This window comes from Branchiostoma lanceolatum, chromosome 2, assembly GCF_035083965.1.
Source record: "Branchiostoma lanceolatum isolate klBraLanc5 chromosome 2, klBraLanc5.hap2, whole genome shotgun sequence".
Taxonomy (NCBI): domain Eukaryota; kingdom Metazoa; phylum Chordata; class Leptocardii; order Amphioxiformes; family Branchiostomatidae; genus Branchiostoma; species Branchiostoma lanceolatum.
This window is the reverse complement of record NC_089723.1, coordinates 15,132,994-15,145,929: the sequence shown is the minus strand read 5'-3', so window position 1 is coordinate 15,145,929 and position 12,936 is coordinate 15,132,994. Positions and strand designations below refer to the sequence as shown.

The window sequence follows — 12,936 nt, the reverse complement described above, 5'->3', positions numbered from 1 at the left end:
AAATAAATTGAGTTTTAAACATAATAAGTAAGATTACGCTATATAATAAGTGTGATTACACTATACATTATCAAATTACCATTTACAATTTATAAAGAAATAGATCAAAATTATACAAAATATTCAAAATAATAATCATATGAATTAATCTGCTTCCTTGTACATGTGTTTAGCCCGGTCCTCTCAGCAACACCAGTTTGTCACACTGTCGGTGCGACCATTTAACAGCGTTTGGGTCCGGCTTTCAATTCTTCGTGGCACCGAACAAGCTCAACGTCCTCCAGGCCTTCAAAAATTGTAAGTGCAAACAACACACATCCTTTGTAACTCCCCAAAACACTCAACGATTGTTAAAACAATAAAGGAAGTACAGGGGTGTCCCTGTGGTGTCCCTTCTGTTACGAGCCACATCTGGTTCAAATTACTTGGACCAGAAGGCCCGGGTTCAAGCCCCGGGTAGGACAACTTTGGACAAGAGGCGCATTGAGTCATACCAAAGACTTTATAAAAATGGTACATACTTCTGAAACAGTATGGAAGTTAAACACACTCCACTGCCAGTGGACTAGCCTCCTACTGCAGTGATTGCACCACCAGTGTGGCCTAGGGCTATGAAACGGGGATGGGCACCGCCCTATACACCTTATGGTGTCGGAGGATTTCAACTTGAAGGAAGTACAACACATATCTAGCTACAACCGACACCTCGATTTTATTTGATTTTACAAAATCAAACACAGTACATAGACATCAGATATTTCAGTGGTCTGCAGATTCTAGCCAGGATTGTGGAACTGAATGAAGCTCTGCCAAGACCTTTTGTGGTATCTGTTTTCATTTAATTTAATTTCGTAACAAGAATTTTGTCGTCGTAACTGCAATATTATGTCCCTCCATTAGTGAACTTTAGGGAGAACCCAGTCGTTGTGATCGCGATAAGCGTTGTGGTTGGGATCTACCTCCTCGCGGTGATCTGGGCCCGGCGGAAAGACAGACAAGATTCAAAGAAGGTATGATATCAGTGCTGTATTAGCCTTGTGTCAGATCGTCGCTTATTTAAATCATCAGACGACTATCCGACGGTATAATATAGCGCTGCGTATTGTTGTACTTCATATGGGAGCTCCGACAACCCTTTTCACTAAATTAAGGTCTCATTCCTGTGTTACTCCGCGTGTAGACCAAAGAGTCCGTACCCCAAACAATTAACGGCTGCATGAACGTGTGTTTATATCAGTGGGAAATTCCCTTTTAGCCAGCCCAACTGATCTCAAGCGTCAAACTGATGAAAGCTTGTTTGTTACTTAAGAAATTAGCCGGTAAAATTCGGCATCCGCGCGCAATGTAGGACGTCCACAGCCTTGCATTTCGGATGATGCGGTCGAGCGCTTACAGCCTATAGCTTCATTACGAACGCGCCCATATAAAACGAGTATTATGTAAGCCTTTGGGGCGAAAAAAACTCATGAATGAGGCCGCCTATGTAAAACTAAACGCGTTTGCGCAGTTTTCCCACATGGCTACGAATTACGTTGAATTGAATATTTTTCTTTTCGAATTACGGGAAACAAAAATGGCTCACCTGTGACTAACGGAAAAGGGGCATATAGGTGTAGGCCCCTTAATATATCGGTCTGATTCATGTGACATCATGACACAAAAGAAGAGCAAGAAGTAGACCGTACTTTGCATCGAATGGTATACTGCTTCGGTAATGCTGTCTGTCCTAGCACTGGGAGGACCTTGCAAGTGCACATTGTCCAGACAGCTCAAATCAAGAGAAGTCAGACTGATACACAGCGCAGAAGAAAGGCGGATCCGCAGAAAAGAGCTTTGCAACAGAACTGAGTCAGCTTACAGATGTGATTTTTGTGGCAGAGACTGCCATTCTCGAATAGAGCTGTTTAGCCATAGTCGATGCTGTAGGGCTGTTGTGAATTAGGATTTTACCATGGTCAATATTGACCGACGGAGGCCATCTATATAATGCTTTCTAATATGGTTTTCCAGGTTGGGGCAACGATTCTTCGCGGAGATCAAAACGGTTTCAACGATCACTTCTACCAGATCATAGTTCTAACGGGATCGAGGACTCAATCTTCCACATCTGCCAGGGTAAGAAACAAAAACATTTCGCTGCCACAGTACAACTTGTGTGATTATCTTCGCCGAGAAGATAATGTTTTCGGTTGCGCCAGGTGTAAGGTTGGTCTGTAACGGGGAGTGCCCTAACATGTTACGTTTTTTACGCGCTCGACCTCACGGCGCTCCATTCCTGGCTGCCAGAGAGTGGTCAGGTTTTAATGAATGAATTTTGAACACATTCATCTAAAGAACATACTTGGACAAGAAATGTATTCATACTGTTCATGGGCCCTTCACGCTCCGCGTTACAGACGGAAAACGCTGTGAGACATTTTCACGAATGTACCTTCTGATTTAGTGCTACGCCAGATAGTGTGCCTAACTTAGCACGCTTTGGTAATTTTGCTCTATTCGGAAGTTGGTGATGAGGTTAAAGAAATGCAAATAAGGCTTGTAGTCTGCTATATTCTAGCTTTCTTTGACCGGAAAATTTTGACTGTGTGCACTTCTAACGTCATGTGAAAAGGGCTATATTTAGCGCACTGTGCGTGCGACCCGACGTACGTCTTGAATGCGGCCCGACTTACGAAATCATTACGAAAAAAACGACATCGCTTACATCAACAATACGCCGTCTACTTATTGGAAAATATCTACGCCATCTCTGTATTAAGTTTCCTTTTCATAGACGATACCAATCACATGTTAGAGCGTAACGAAACTGTGCGTTGAATCGTTCCGCCACCATCGCGGCCCAAGAAATGGCGGGAAACCAACGTCGCCAGACGACAGCAATGTTTACGGTGTTTTTCTTTGGTCGGTTTTTTTCTCAACCAACACTTTAAGACCCAAATTTTAAGTGTTTTATGAAGTTATATTTCTTATGTGTATGATAGTTGTGTGACTTATGTATCTGCTTGGCACAGGTCGTATATTCAGGTGCCGGGCCGTCTAGCTACGCAGTGACCCTCTACTTAGCGCTACCATCATTATTGTCAATTGCAAAATATTACTTTTCGACAAAACAAGAAATGAATATGTACACATATGTTTTGAATTAAATGAAAATTATTAGCATGAACTTGGGCTATTTACCTTCCTTATCAGCATAGTCATTGGACACAACACGGCGTACTTATGCAAAATAAGAGCAGTAAAAAATCCCTAACATGTTATGGCGCGAAAAATGTTATGGCGCCCCCCGTTATGTATGTCATAATGGGACTCAAACAAGTGACAGTGTCCCCATAAACAGGTCATATAAACAATGGCCTTGCAAATAGTAGGTCATATAAACAACTCTCTACTCCCCATGCAGAGGAGTGGGTCCGGCTGGTTTATAACGTGTTCAGTTTAGGCATTTTTGTCCAACACACGGTTGGCGACATAACGAAAAGGGGACAGAATCGTAAGCCCGACAAAAACACATAAAACACGTCAAAAGCCAGCCGGACCCACTCTTCTGCTAGGTACGGAAATGTCAGATGTACTATGTTTTTACATTGTTATCGACATGATATCGCGATGACTTGCCATAACGTACAACATATACGCCACATACATTTTGTATACAACCAACAACTGAATTATTTTTCAATAGGTCTTTATGACACTCATTGGGGAGGGAGGGGAGTCTGGTCCACATGAACTTGAGGACCACGATCGCACCATTTTCAGGGAGGGAGGAGTGGACACTTTCATCTTGCCGGCAAGTCGCCATCTTGGATCCTTGTACGCCGTGCACATCTGGCACGACAACACAGGACCTTGTCCATCATGGCGAGTACTTTTGACTTAGTGATGTCAGTAGTGTGTAGTCAGTAGGATCCACTATTCAAGTGACCAATATACGGCTACTCATTCGCATAAGATATGCTAAGGATATGTAGGTAATACTATGCTAATTACATCCTGAAGGTAGCTATAGGCTAATGATATGCTGATTGTACGGCAACGATAGGCATGTAACTATGCTAATGACATGCAAACGATAGAGGGGAATAAACCTCTTTCCAGTTACGGCGGCCATTTTGAATTTCCTGGGGTCAGCTGGGGGTCGTGCACCAAAGTGAGGCTGAGGGTGTGTGGCCTATGATAGGCATATAGGAAACATATAGGTATGTCTTTGGTGGTACATTTGACATTATGACATCCCAAGAGTTTGCTGGCCTTTCTTGTTCGCAGTATCTTACTTCGTTAACGCATTTTGTTTACCCAATACTAGGTTCCTGGACAAAATCATTCTGCAAGACCTTAGTGATGGCAAGAAGTACTCTTTCCTGTGTCAGAGGTAAGGTCGTTGTCTGAAACTTGAAGCAGAATTGTAAAATGTTAAAGGTGCCCTAAGCGATTTCAGGGGGTAAAACTGCAAATATTCTGGACAAAGCAATCTATTTAAAATTGACATTTACTCCTCCATATTACTACATTTGCATCATTACTTTATACTTTGGGCATTTTAAAGGGCACCGAAACAAGCCACAAAAGGAGTATTCTATTTATTGGTACCACCCAATAATCAGCCCAGAATCCAGCCGTAACCGTTTTCTGTCGACAATTTTCGGTAACTTCCGGCCGCGTGACGTCACAATGTCCGAGCACATCATGAGCCATGACCACGTGATTAGTCTCCGGAAGCGTTCGGGACTTATCGGTCAGAATCGCGCATGTTCGGAAGATTTGAAATAAGGGCATGACCTTCAAGTGCTCAGATTTTCAATAAGTTCACACCACACAACGACATCGCATTTTTGCTCCATGATGGTCAATATGCAATGGGATAGTATTATTTAAACTTACTATGGATAGAAATCAATAAAAATTAATTTTGAAAATATGACTTTCAACGCCCTAATATTGCTTAGGTTGCCTTTAAAGCTAATTTCGATTACATATCACAGATGGTTGGCTGTGGAGGAAGGCGACGGAAGGGTGGACTGCCTGCTCTCATCAGCTACCGACAAACAAATATCGACCCTTAGGCATGTCTTCAACTCACAAACATCCAAGGTGCTTACCAATGATATATTTTCTGAGGGTCTAAAACACCACCGCAAATGATTATCTATAGGTATTAAATAGAATCTCTTCCTAAATACCATGGATAACTATAGATGGCCTCCGTCGGTCAGTATTGACCATGGTAAAATCCTAATCCACAACAGCCCTACAGCATCATCTATGGCTAAACAGCCCTATACGAGAATGGCATCTGTAAGCTGACTCAGTTATGGATAAAAACAGATAGACAAACAGACAGACAGACACACCCAAAACTATATCTCAATTTTTCATGGAGATAACTTGAGACTCCTATTATGTACATGTACAGTTTTGTGGCCAAGTCTTTCAGATGTTTGAACCCGTCCTGCTATTCTTGTCATGTGAAAAATCATTTCTTGTTCCGCAGGCCTTCAATGATGGTCACCTGTGGTGCTCGGTGGTTGGGCGACCTGCCTACAGCCCCTTCACTCGTGTCCAGCGGGTGTCCTGTTGTCTGTCACTGTTGCTCTGCACCATGGTCACCAACATCATGTTCTTTGGCCGGGCAGATGACTTTAGCAAACCACCTCCAGTCGACATCCTTGGTTTCGAAGTACAGATCCCGATATCGTGGGCTCAGGTACCAGTATTTTCTAGTTACATCTTAAACGAAAATAGCAAAAAGAGGTGCCTGCTTCTACCTATCAAGTGAATTGGGTATATTTGTAAATAAATAGTATAAATGATTGTCAACCAATATTGAACATACATGTACTTCCCCCTTCTGAGAGCTAAACTGTGATCAATGGTTCGACCGAAAGAAAGTGTTTATAAAAACGATTTATAACATATTGATTTTACATTATTTTCAGATCATGATTGGTGTACAAAGTTGCCTCATCATTTTCCCCATCAATCTCGCCATAGTGGAGATATTCCGCCATGTTGCATCTCCTCCAGAGAGGAAGACCAAAGATCAGAATGTTTCAAGTGGTGGGTAGAAAAAATACAAGCTAGTAGATGAGAAGCTTCAGGAAGACATAGATTATTGTTTCATAGATTATTGTTTCATCAATGATGATGATAAAAGTAAGAACATATCAAAGAACGGCTATGTAGATACGATCACATATAACATGTACACAGCATATGACAAGATTGGTTATTTATGGTGTGAAAGACTGTTGGAAACATGAAGCTTGTTATCTATGTAATGTACAATACTAGAGTTCCACGACCTCATACCTTCGCCAAATGATTTTAACCTTTATGACTGACGTATTAGGAGTGTTTCTCATCAATCATAAATCATACCAGTTGATTGTCTTAAAATATAACATGTCCAAAGTATGAGCTTAACAAATTTATCATCAATTATGCAAAGGAGGCCCTTATTAGCATAATTTGATTCAACGATGTCTACATTCACATAACGTCCCGATGCCACAAAAAAGGATTAAATGTATGAAATTGCCGTCTTTTGCCAGTGTGGAATAATAGAAGTTACTCATCATGTATGCAAATAAGGACCACATATGCATATTTTCTATCTATCAACAGTCCTCTCTTCCTCAGTTACAATTTGAATTGTCATATCATGGAACAAAGCGGATTTTTAAAGTTGCCTCATTAATTATGCAAATTAGAATCTGATTTGCATAATTATCGTCCAATCATACTAAGCATCACACAAGCTATCCACATACCAAAAATCATGACCATCCATCAAGGCCATCATGTTATGGTATTTTCTCATTAATTATGCAAATGAGGTCTTCATTTGCATAGTTCATATCAATTAATATTTCTCTCTTCCTCTGTTACATATGTCACATGTTTGAGAGTCCTATCATGGAATTTGGCGGATGTATAAACTTTCCTCATTAATTATGCAAATTAGATACTGATTTGCATAAGAAGTGTCTAATCATGTACATCGTCACTCAAGCTATCTACCTACCAAAAATCATAACCATCCATCAAGCCCTTCTTGAGTTATTCCCTTTCAAAGTCAGACGCAAAACCTGCTCCTGCAGTTCCAAAAAAGCCGCTAGGGGGCCCAAACCCACACCACTTACTCTCTGTCCAAAGATCAATCTACCACTCAAAAATAACTTCCATAGCATGTCCAGAACACGAGATATCAATCCAGGAAGTTCCGCTGCAGTACCGTAAGAAGCCGCTAGGGGGCCCAAAATCTAATCGTTTTTAGGTCTCATCAAAACCTACCAACATACCAAATACCAAGACAATCCATCAAGGCATTCTCGAGTTATCCTGTGACACTACAAACAAACAGACAAACAAACGCTACCCTCTGCATAACCTTCTCGGCGAAGGTAATAATGGAACTGCAAAAGTAAAAGGTAGATAGCAGCTTGTTAGAGTTACGAAATAGGAAGCTGTATTCAAATATTCCAAAAGTGATCTATTTTGTGATTGTTTTACATTTTAGGTCTCTCAAAGCATATCTTAAATCACATCTTTCACTTCTACAGCTTCTTCGACGTCTTCAGATGTCATAAGTCTTGAGGAAATCGAGCTTCAAAAGATTGACAAGGCCTGGGACTTTTACAGGCTACCATACAGCGGTAGGTGGTAATTTTCCTGTATGACTTGTACGAAGGCTAATGTAATTAATCTCCAACCAGATCTAATGATTGCTAGAAGACCGCATCCAACTGGCAGAGAAAGCTTTTATGGCTTCATCTGCCAGTTGGATACGGTCTTTGCAGCCGTTGGGTCTGCTTGGAGACTATAATGTAATGGCAGTTTCAGTTGTCTTCAGCATATTTCTTAAATGTTACATCATAAAAAGAAGTTTCTTTCTCTTCCAGACAAGAAGGTGACTGATGAGAAGAAGAAAAGATGCATTCTTCCGTGGTGGTGCGTTTTCATAGGTGAGATAGCTTATCTGGGCAGGAATATGCAATAAAGATTATTACTATAAAAAAAGACTTGGAATGTGTAAACTGTGGTGACAGGATAGATATTCATCACGTATGTGAAATATTGTTACTGTAACAGTAGTGTTATACGGCTTACTCATAGCTGAGCCAGTCCAGATGTGACATTTGTGGCAGAGAATGTCTTTCTCTAATATGGTTGCAGAACGGATATGCAGTCAGATATGCGAAGACTAGGTGTAACAGACCGTTCGGTGAAATATAACCAGCTGCAGCCGCGCCGTGTGCCTGCGAAGCTGGTGTGTTACGCCTGATGGCGGTTATACCGGCTATGTAGATACAGATACAGACTGTTAAGTCATAGACGATGGTAAGGGTAGACATGGATTCAGATCTAACCATGTCACTGAGAACTCACGGGTGCCATATCACGCTTCATTTTCTACAATATAAGTGTCGGTGTAAATAGCAAATTGTGTGACTTTCCATCGCATCTGCTATAGAAATAGAGAAAGGGAGATACAAAAAGCTATCGGTCCAGGACAGAACAGAACGTGTAAACAGTGTACAATGAGTGGAAAATGAAATACATTTCATCTGCGAATGTCCCAAATTCGAAGCAGAAAGAAACAGATTATTCACGAAAGTATCAGAAATCTCTGAAATCTTTTCTAGATTAAGAAATACACAGAAACTCATATTCCTATTGAAATCATCCAACCCACTCATCATCAAAAGTGTGGTACTTTTTATTTTCCACTGCTTTCAAATAAGAAAACAAACCCCACATTATTAACGTAGATATAGAAACTTATTGTATACTAGCAATATAGTATGACCTTGTATCACATTGTATGCCTTATGTTTTTACTTTACATTTGTACTTCGACATTGTTGTCAACATGCAATCAGCCTACGGGCATGGATTTGCAATAAACTTCTTCATTATTTCCTCCAGCCTGGTTCCTTGTGTTCGCCAGCTGTTTCCTGTCTGCGCTGTTCACCATTCTGTACGGGTCTGAGTACGGCCGGGAGAAGGCGGAAGCCTGGCTCTTCACTTTCTTCACATCCTTCTTCACGGACCTCCTCATCCTGCAGCCCGTGAAGGTGGTTCTGCTGGCAGTCGGGCTCACGCTGCTGCTGAGGGTAAGATCGTGCAGATTACTAGTTATACGAGCTGAATTTGATCTACTGTACTCACCCTCCACAGCAGGCCCGACTCGCTCGGTACGTTACCTCCCGCATCGGCCCTGCTATTCCAAGCCGGTATTCTGGCTTCTGGCGACGTCACCACCAAAACAGCTTTCAGCCCATCAGAGGCTTTGCACAAGCTCATCTTGAGCAAAACCGCAAAGGTCGCTGGGAAGCTATTGGCCAATCAGGTTACGTCTTACATCGCTAATTTGGGTTCAGAACAAAATAACGGCTGTTTGTGCCAAATACGGCTAGCTCATTAATTGTTCATGAGCAACTGTCAGTAATGTCCCCAAAAGCCAGAACACCGGCTTAGAATAGCAGGGCCGATGCGGGAGGTAACATACCGAGCGAGTCGGGCCTGCTGAGGAGGGTGACTGTATTATACAATGTTGATAGGTAGCTTGGTTGTGAGTAAATAAATGGACAGCACTTTCATATGGTTTTCTTATCATGATAAGTAGTTTACAGCAATGTATTCATTGCTACTTTTGAAATGCTGAAATAGAGAGTTTGTCAGTATATCGTATGATAGAGTCACTGCCCACGTTGATTTTGCCAAACAATTACATCATAGAGTAAAAATACCGATGTTAATGTAATGATTAGAGCAACAATTAGAGATATCGCAATACAAATATGATGATGATGATGATGAATATGGATATTAACAGTAATCCATGTAGATTTAGCTTCTTATCTACACGGGCACCACAGATATGTAATGTGCTTTGTAAAATTACACCATACCAGTCTCGTATTTTGGAAGCTCATATGATATTACTGCTCATCTGGTGAATTTTAGAAACCTCACGAAGATGCAGAAAACCTGACGCCGACGCTAGACTACGACGAAGTGTGCTCCTACCTATCGACTATCAAGGTAGAGACAATCTTTTATTATATGATTAGGTTTGGTTCTATAAGTAGTGTATTGAAAATGTGAAAAGAACGGCTCTGTGTCGCTTCAGTTTTATCGTTAAGGTTTTAAGTGAGCAGCACTCTGACAACCACATCACTCATATGTTGAAAGGCCGGAAGTACACTTGATATGATTATGGATATACATTATTTTGAAGTTCGTAGAGCAATCTTTAGATAAGAATTTGTAGTCATAGATTAAATGTGGAAATTGGAAGATACAATAAAATTCCCCGTGACCAGAGGTTTTGTCCATTCTGTCCAAATGAAATTGAAGATGAACAACACTTTATCCTAAATTGTCCACGGTATCATGATGAACGCTCAAAGCTGTTCAACCTTGGTTCCGCTTGTTCAACAGAATTTGATACATTCCAGTCTATAGATGAATTCAAATATATTCTAGAAGGAGACAACCCTTACTGTGTAAAAATAGGTAAATATATCAAAGAATGTTTAGATCTTAGAACTAGTAGTGTAAGTGATACGTTAAACTCGACATGTTGAAGTATTCATATACTTGTACTTACTAATAGGTTAATCATTTTGTTGTGTTTGTTGCTTGCATGTTTAGTTGTAGAAGACCTCACGAAAGTCGCTGTACTTTTGTCGAGTCAATAAAGATTTCCATGTATGATTCCAGATTCAACAGAACAAAACAAATTAAGCTTTCCTCGCATCCTTACAGGTGACTCCTGCGAAGAAATGCCTTGAAGAACCACCGGACTCTACGAAGCTGGCTGAAATGCGAGTCCGCCGCTTTGTTGAGATCAGTTTGAAGAGCGCCATCTACGAGTTTGTGTTTTACTTCATGTTTGTCCTGGTGTTAGCGGTCATTGCTAACGGACCACGTGACACCGGCATGTTTCATATGACTAGAAATATTCGGCAAACTATTGACGATGGAGATCACCATTCCTTTAAACAGGCGAGTACAATTGATAGAATAGACACAAGCAGATGTCATTATTTGTTTTCAATCTGCTTCAAATTCAATGTATGAAAAAGGGTATGAACGAAGCAGTATATCTTACCATGAGAACGTCCCCATATTCCGTGTCCTTATAAACGAGTGTTTTCTTTAAGTTTTCTAGACAAAAAAACACAACGTCTTGGTTATCATGTTAGTTTGCATTCGAAGCAATTCGGCATGATGATGATTCGATGTAGACCTGACATGACACTTACTAATCCGCGACCACGCAGGGCATCTTGCATTTCCTGTTCTCAACAAATCATTTAACACATCATTCACAACGTTCACTTGAAAGCTCATCTGTGTTGGTAAAAGCAAGGAGTCTGAATGGAGTTTCAACTATAAACGCCAACACACACAAAATTGGACCCAAATTTTCGACTGATCAGCTACAGTCTTTGTCAAGGAGTGAACAACCCGCAGCTTCTGTGATGTCACGTTATGCAGATAAGACACGTGACTCGGTGAGCAGTGGATCATATGTTGCAAAAAGTCTATGGCGCCCTCCGTATCTGTTGAGGGATGGTTGTAAAAAAGTCTGATTTGTCCAGTGAAACCGAGTAACACAACGTTGTAAACTATAATTTATTTAATAGTTTCGTGCGTCTTTCAGGTCACCGACGTTCAGAGCTTCTGGAACTTTATTCGATACACGCTGAGTCCTGCGTTACATGACAACCAGTGGTACAATGGTGACAACAGGGAACCGGATGGATTCATGACGGACAAGACGTCATACGTAGTCGGACCTGTCAGGCTACGACAGCTGAGAGTGGCAAAAGGTAAGCATGCACCACACTCCTTAAAGCAGGACCCCTATCGCTCGATTCGTCGTTGGCTCGCTCGCGTAAGGGCCTGCTCTTCAGCGACGGTAGACACGGTTCTGGCGCCGTTACTGACAGTTGCTCATGAATGATTAATGAGCTATCCTCATTTGGCGGTTGATTTGTTCTGAACCTAAAGTAACGATGTGAGACGTAACCTGATTGGTTGATAGCTTCCCAGCGTCCTTTGCGCTTTTGCTTGAGATGAGGTTTAGCAAACCAAACCCTCTGATTGGCTGAAGCTGTTTTGGTGGCGACGGCGCTAGAACCGTGTCTACCGTCGCTGAAGAGCAGGGCCCCTACGCATGCTACGCGAGCGAGCCAACGACGAATCGAGCGATAGGTGTCCTGCTTTAAGGAGGGTGGCATACACTAGCTTTTTACAAACCTTTACAGCGGATACTTTCAGTTAGGTCCGTAAATGTGCTTTTCGTGTCCATCATGAAAATTGCGCTTGACTGTTCAGTCACCTAAATTGTCAACAAAGTATCTACCTAAAGCAACGGTCGGGTCGTTATTAAAACCATGGCCATCTTGTCACGCGTGCCTCACTTATATTTCCACAGATCGTTCATGCAAGAGGGCAGAGCCAATTAAAGGCATCTTAAAGGACTGCATCGATGCGTATTCCTACTTAGACCAAGACAGTAGCAGCTATGGGATGGGTTGGTTGGAGACTCCTCACGCAAACGCAAGCGCACTGGTGCAAAATGAAAGCAATCCTTGGGTGTACCGTCATTCGCCAGGTACTTCAATTTTAATTCACACTTGATTAGTTATTCCTGGACGGTTTTGGAACCCCAACCGCCAATATTGACTAATTGATGTGCTCTTGGTTCAAATGAATGTGTGGGTTGGTTGGTTTTGGTTGGTCTGGTCAGCATTAGAATTTGTGTCATGTGATCACATCTGCTCTGGTTCATTCCTTTTTGTCCTATAACGCTCTTTCATACGAATGTTACAGATATCCCAGTAGTTGGAACACATGCCACCTATTGGGACGGGGGTTACTTTGTTACATTCACCAACACCACGCCCGCCGTCATAC

The 12,936-nt window shown here is 41.6% G+C and overlaps 1 protein-coding gene and 1 long non-coding RNA gene across 2 annotated transcripts; both read left to right on the top strand.

Annotated features, from left to right (window-relative positions):
* Nucleotides 1–906: 906 nt before the first annotated feature.
* Nucleotides 907–3,850, top strand: LOC136426723 (uncharacterized). Its single transcript, XR_010754334.1, has 3 exons — nt 907–1,010; nt 2,011–2,115; nt 3,686–3,850. It is a non-coding gene; the product is annotated as an uncharacterized lncRNA (long non-coding RNA).
* An 11-nt stretch (nt 3,851–3,861) lies between these two features.
* Nucleotides 3,862–11,532, top strand: LOC136426859 (polycystin-1-like protein 2). Its single transcript, XM_066415578.1, has 11 exons — nt 3,862–3,887; nt 4,310–4,375; nt 4,986–5,094; nt 5,495–5,707; nt 5,940–6,060; nt 7,566–7,658; nt 7,905–7,967; nt 8,932–9,119; nt 9,973–10,050; nt 10,777–11,016; nt 11,512–11,532. The coding sequence occupies exons 1-11, from the start codon at nt 3,862–3,864 to the stop codon at nt 11,530–11,532; spliced, it is 1,218 nt and encodes a 405-aa protein (XP_066271675.1).
* The last annotated feature ends 1,404 nt before the right edge of the window (nt 11,533–12,936 follow it).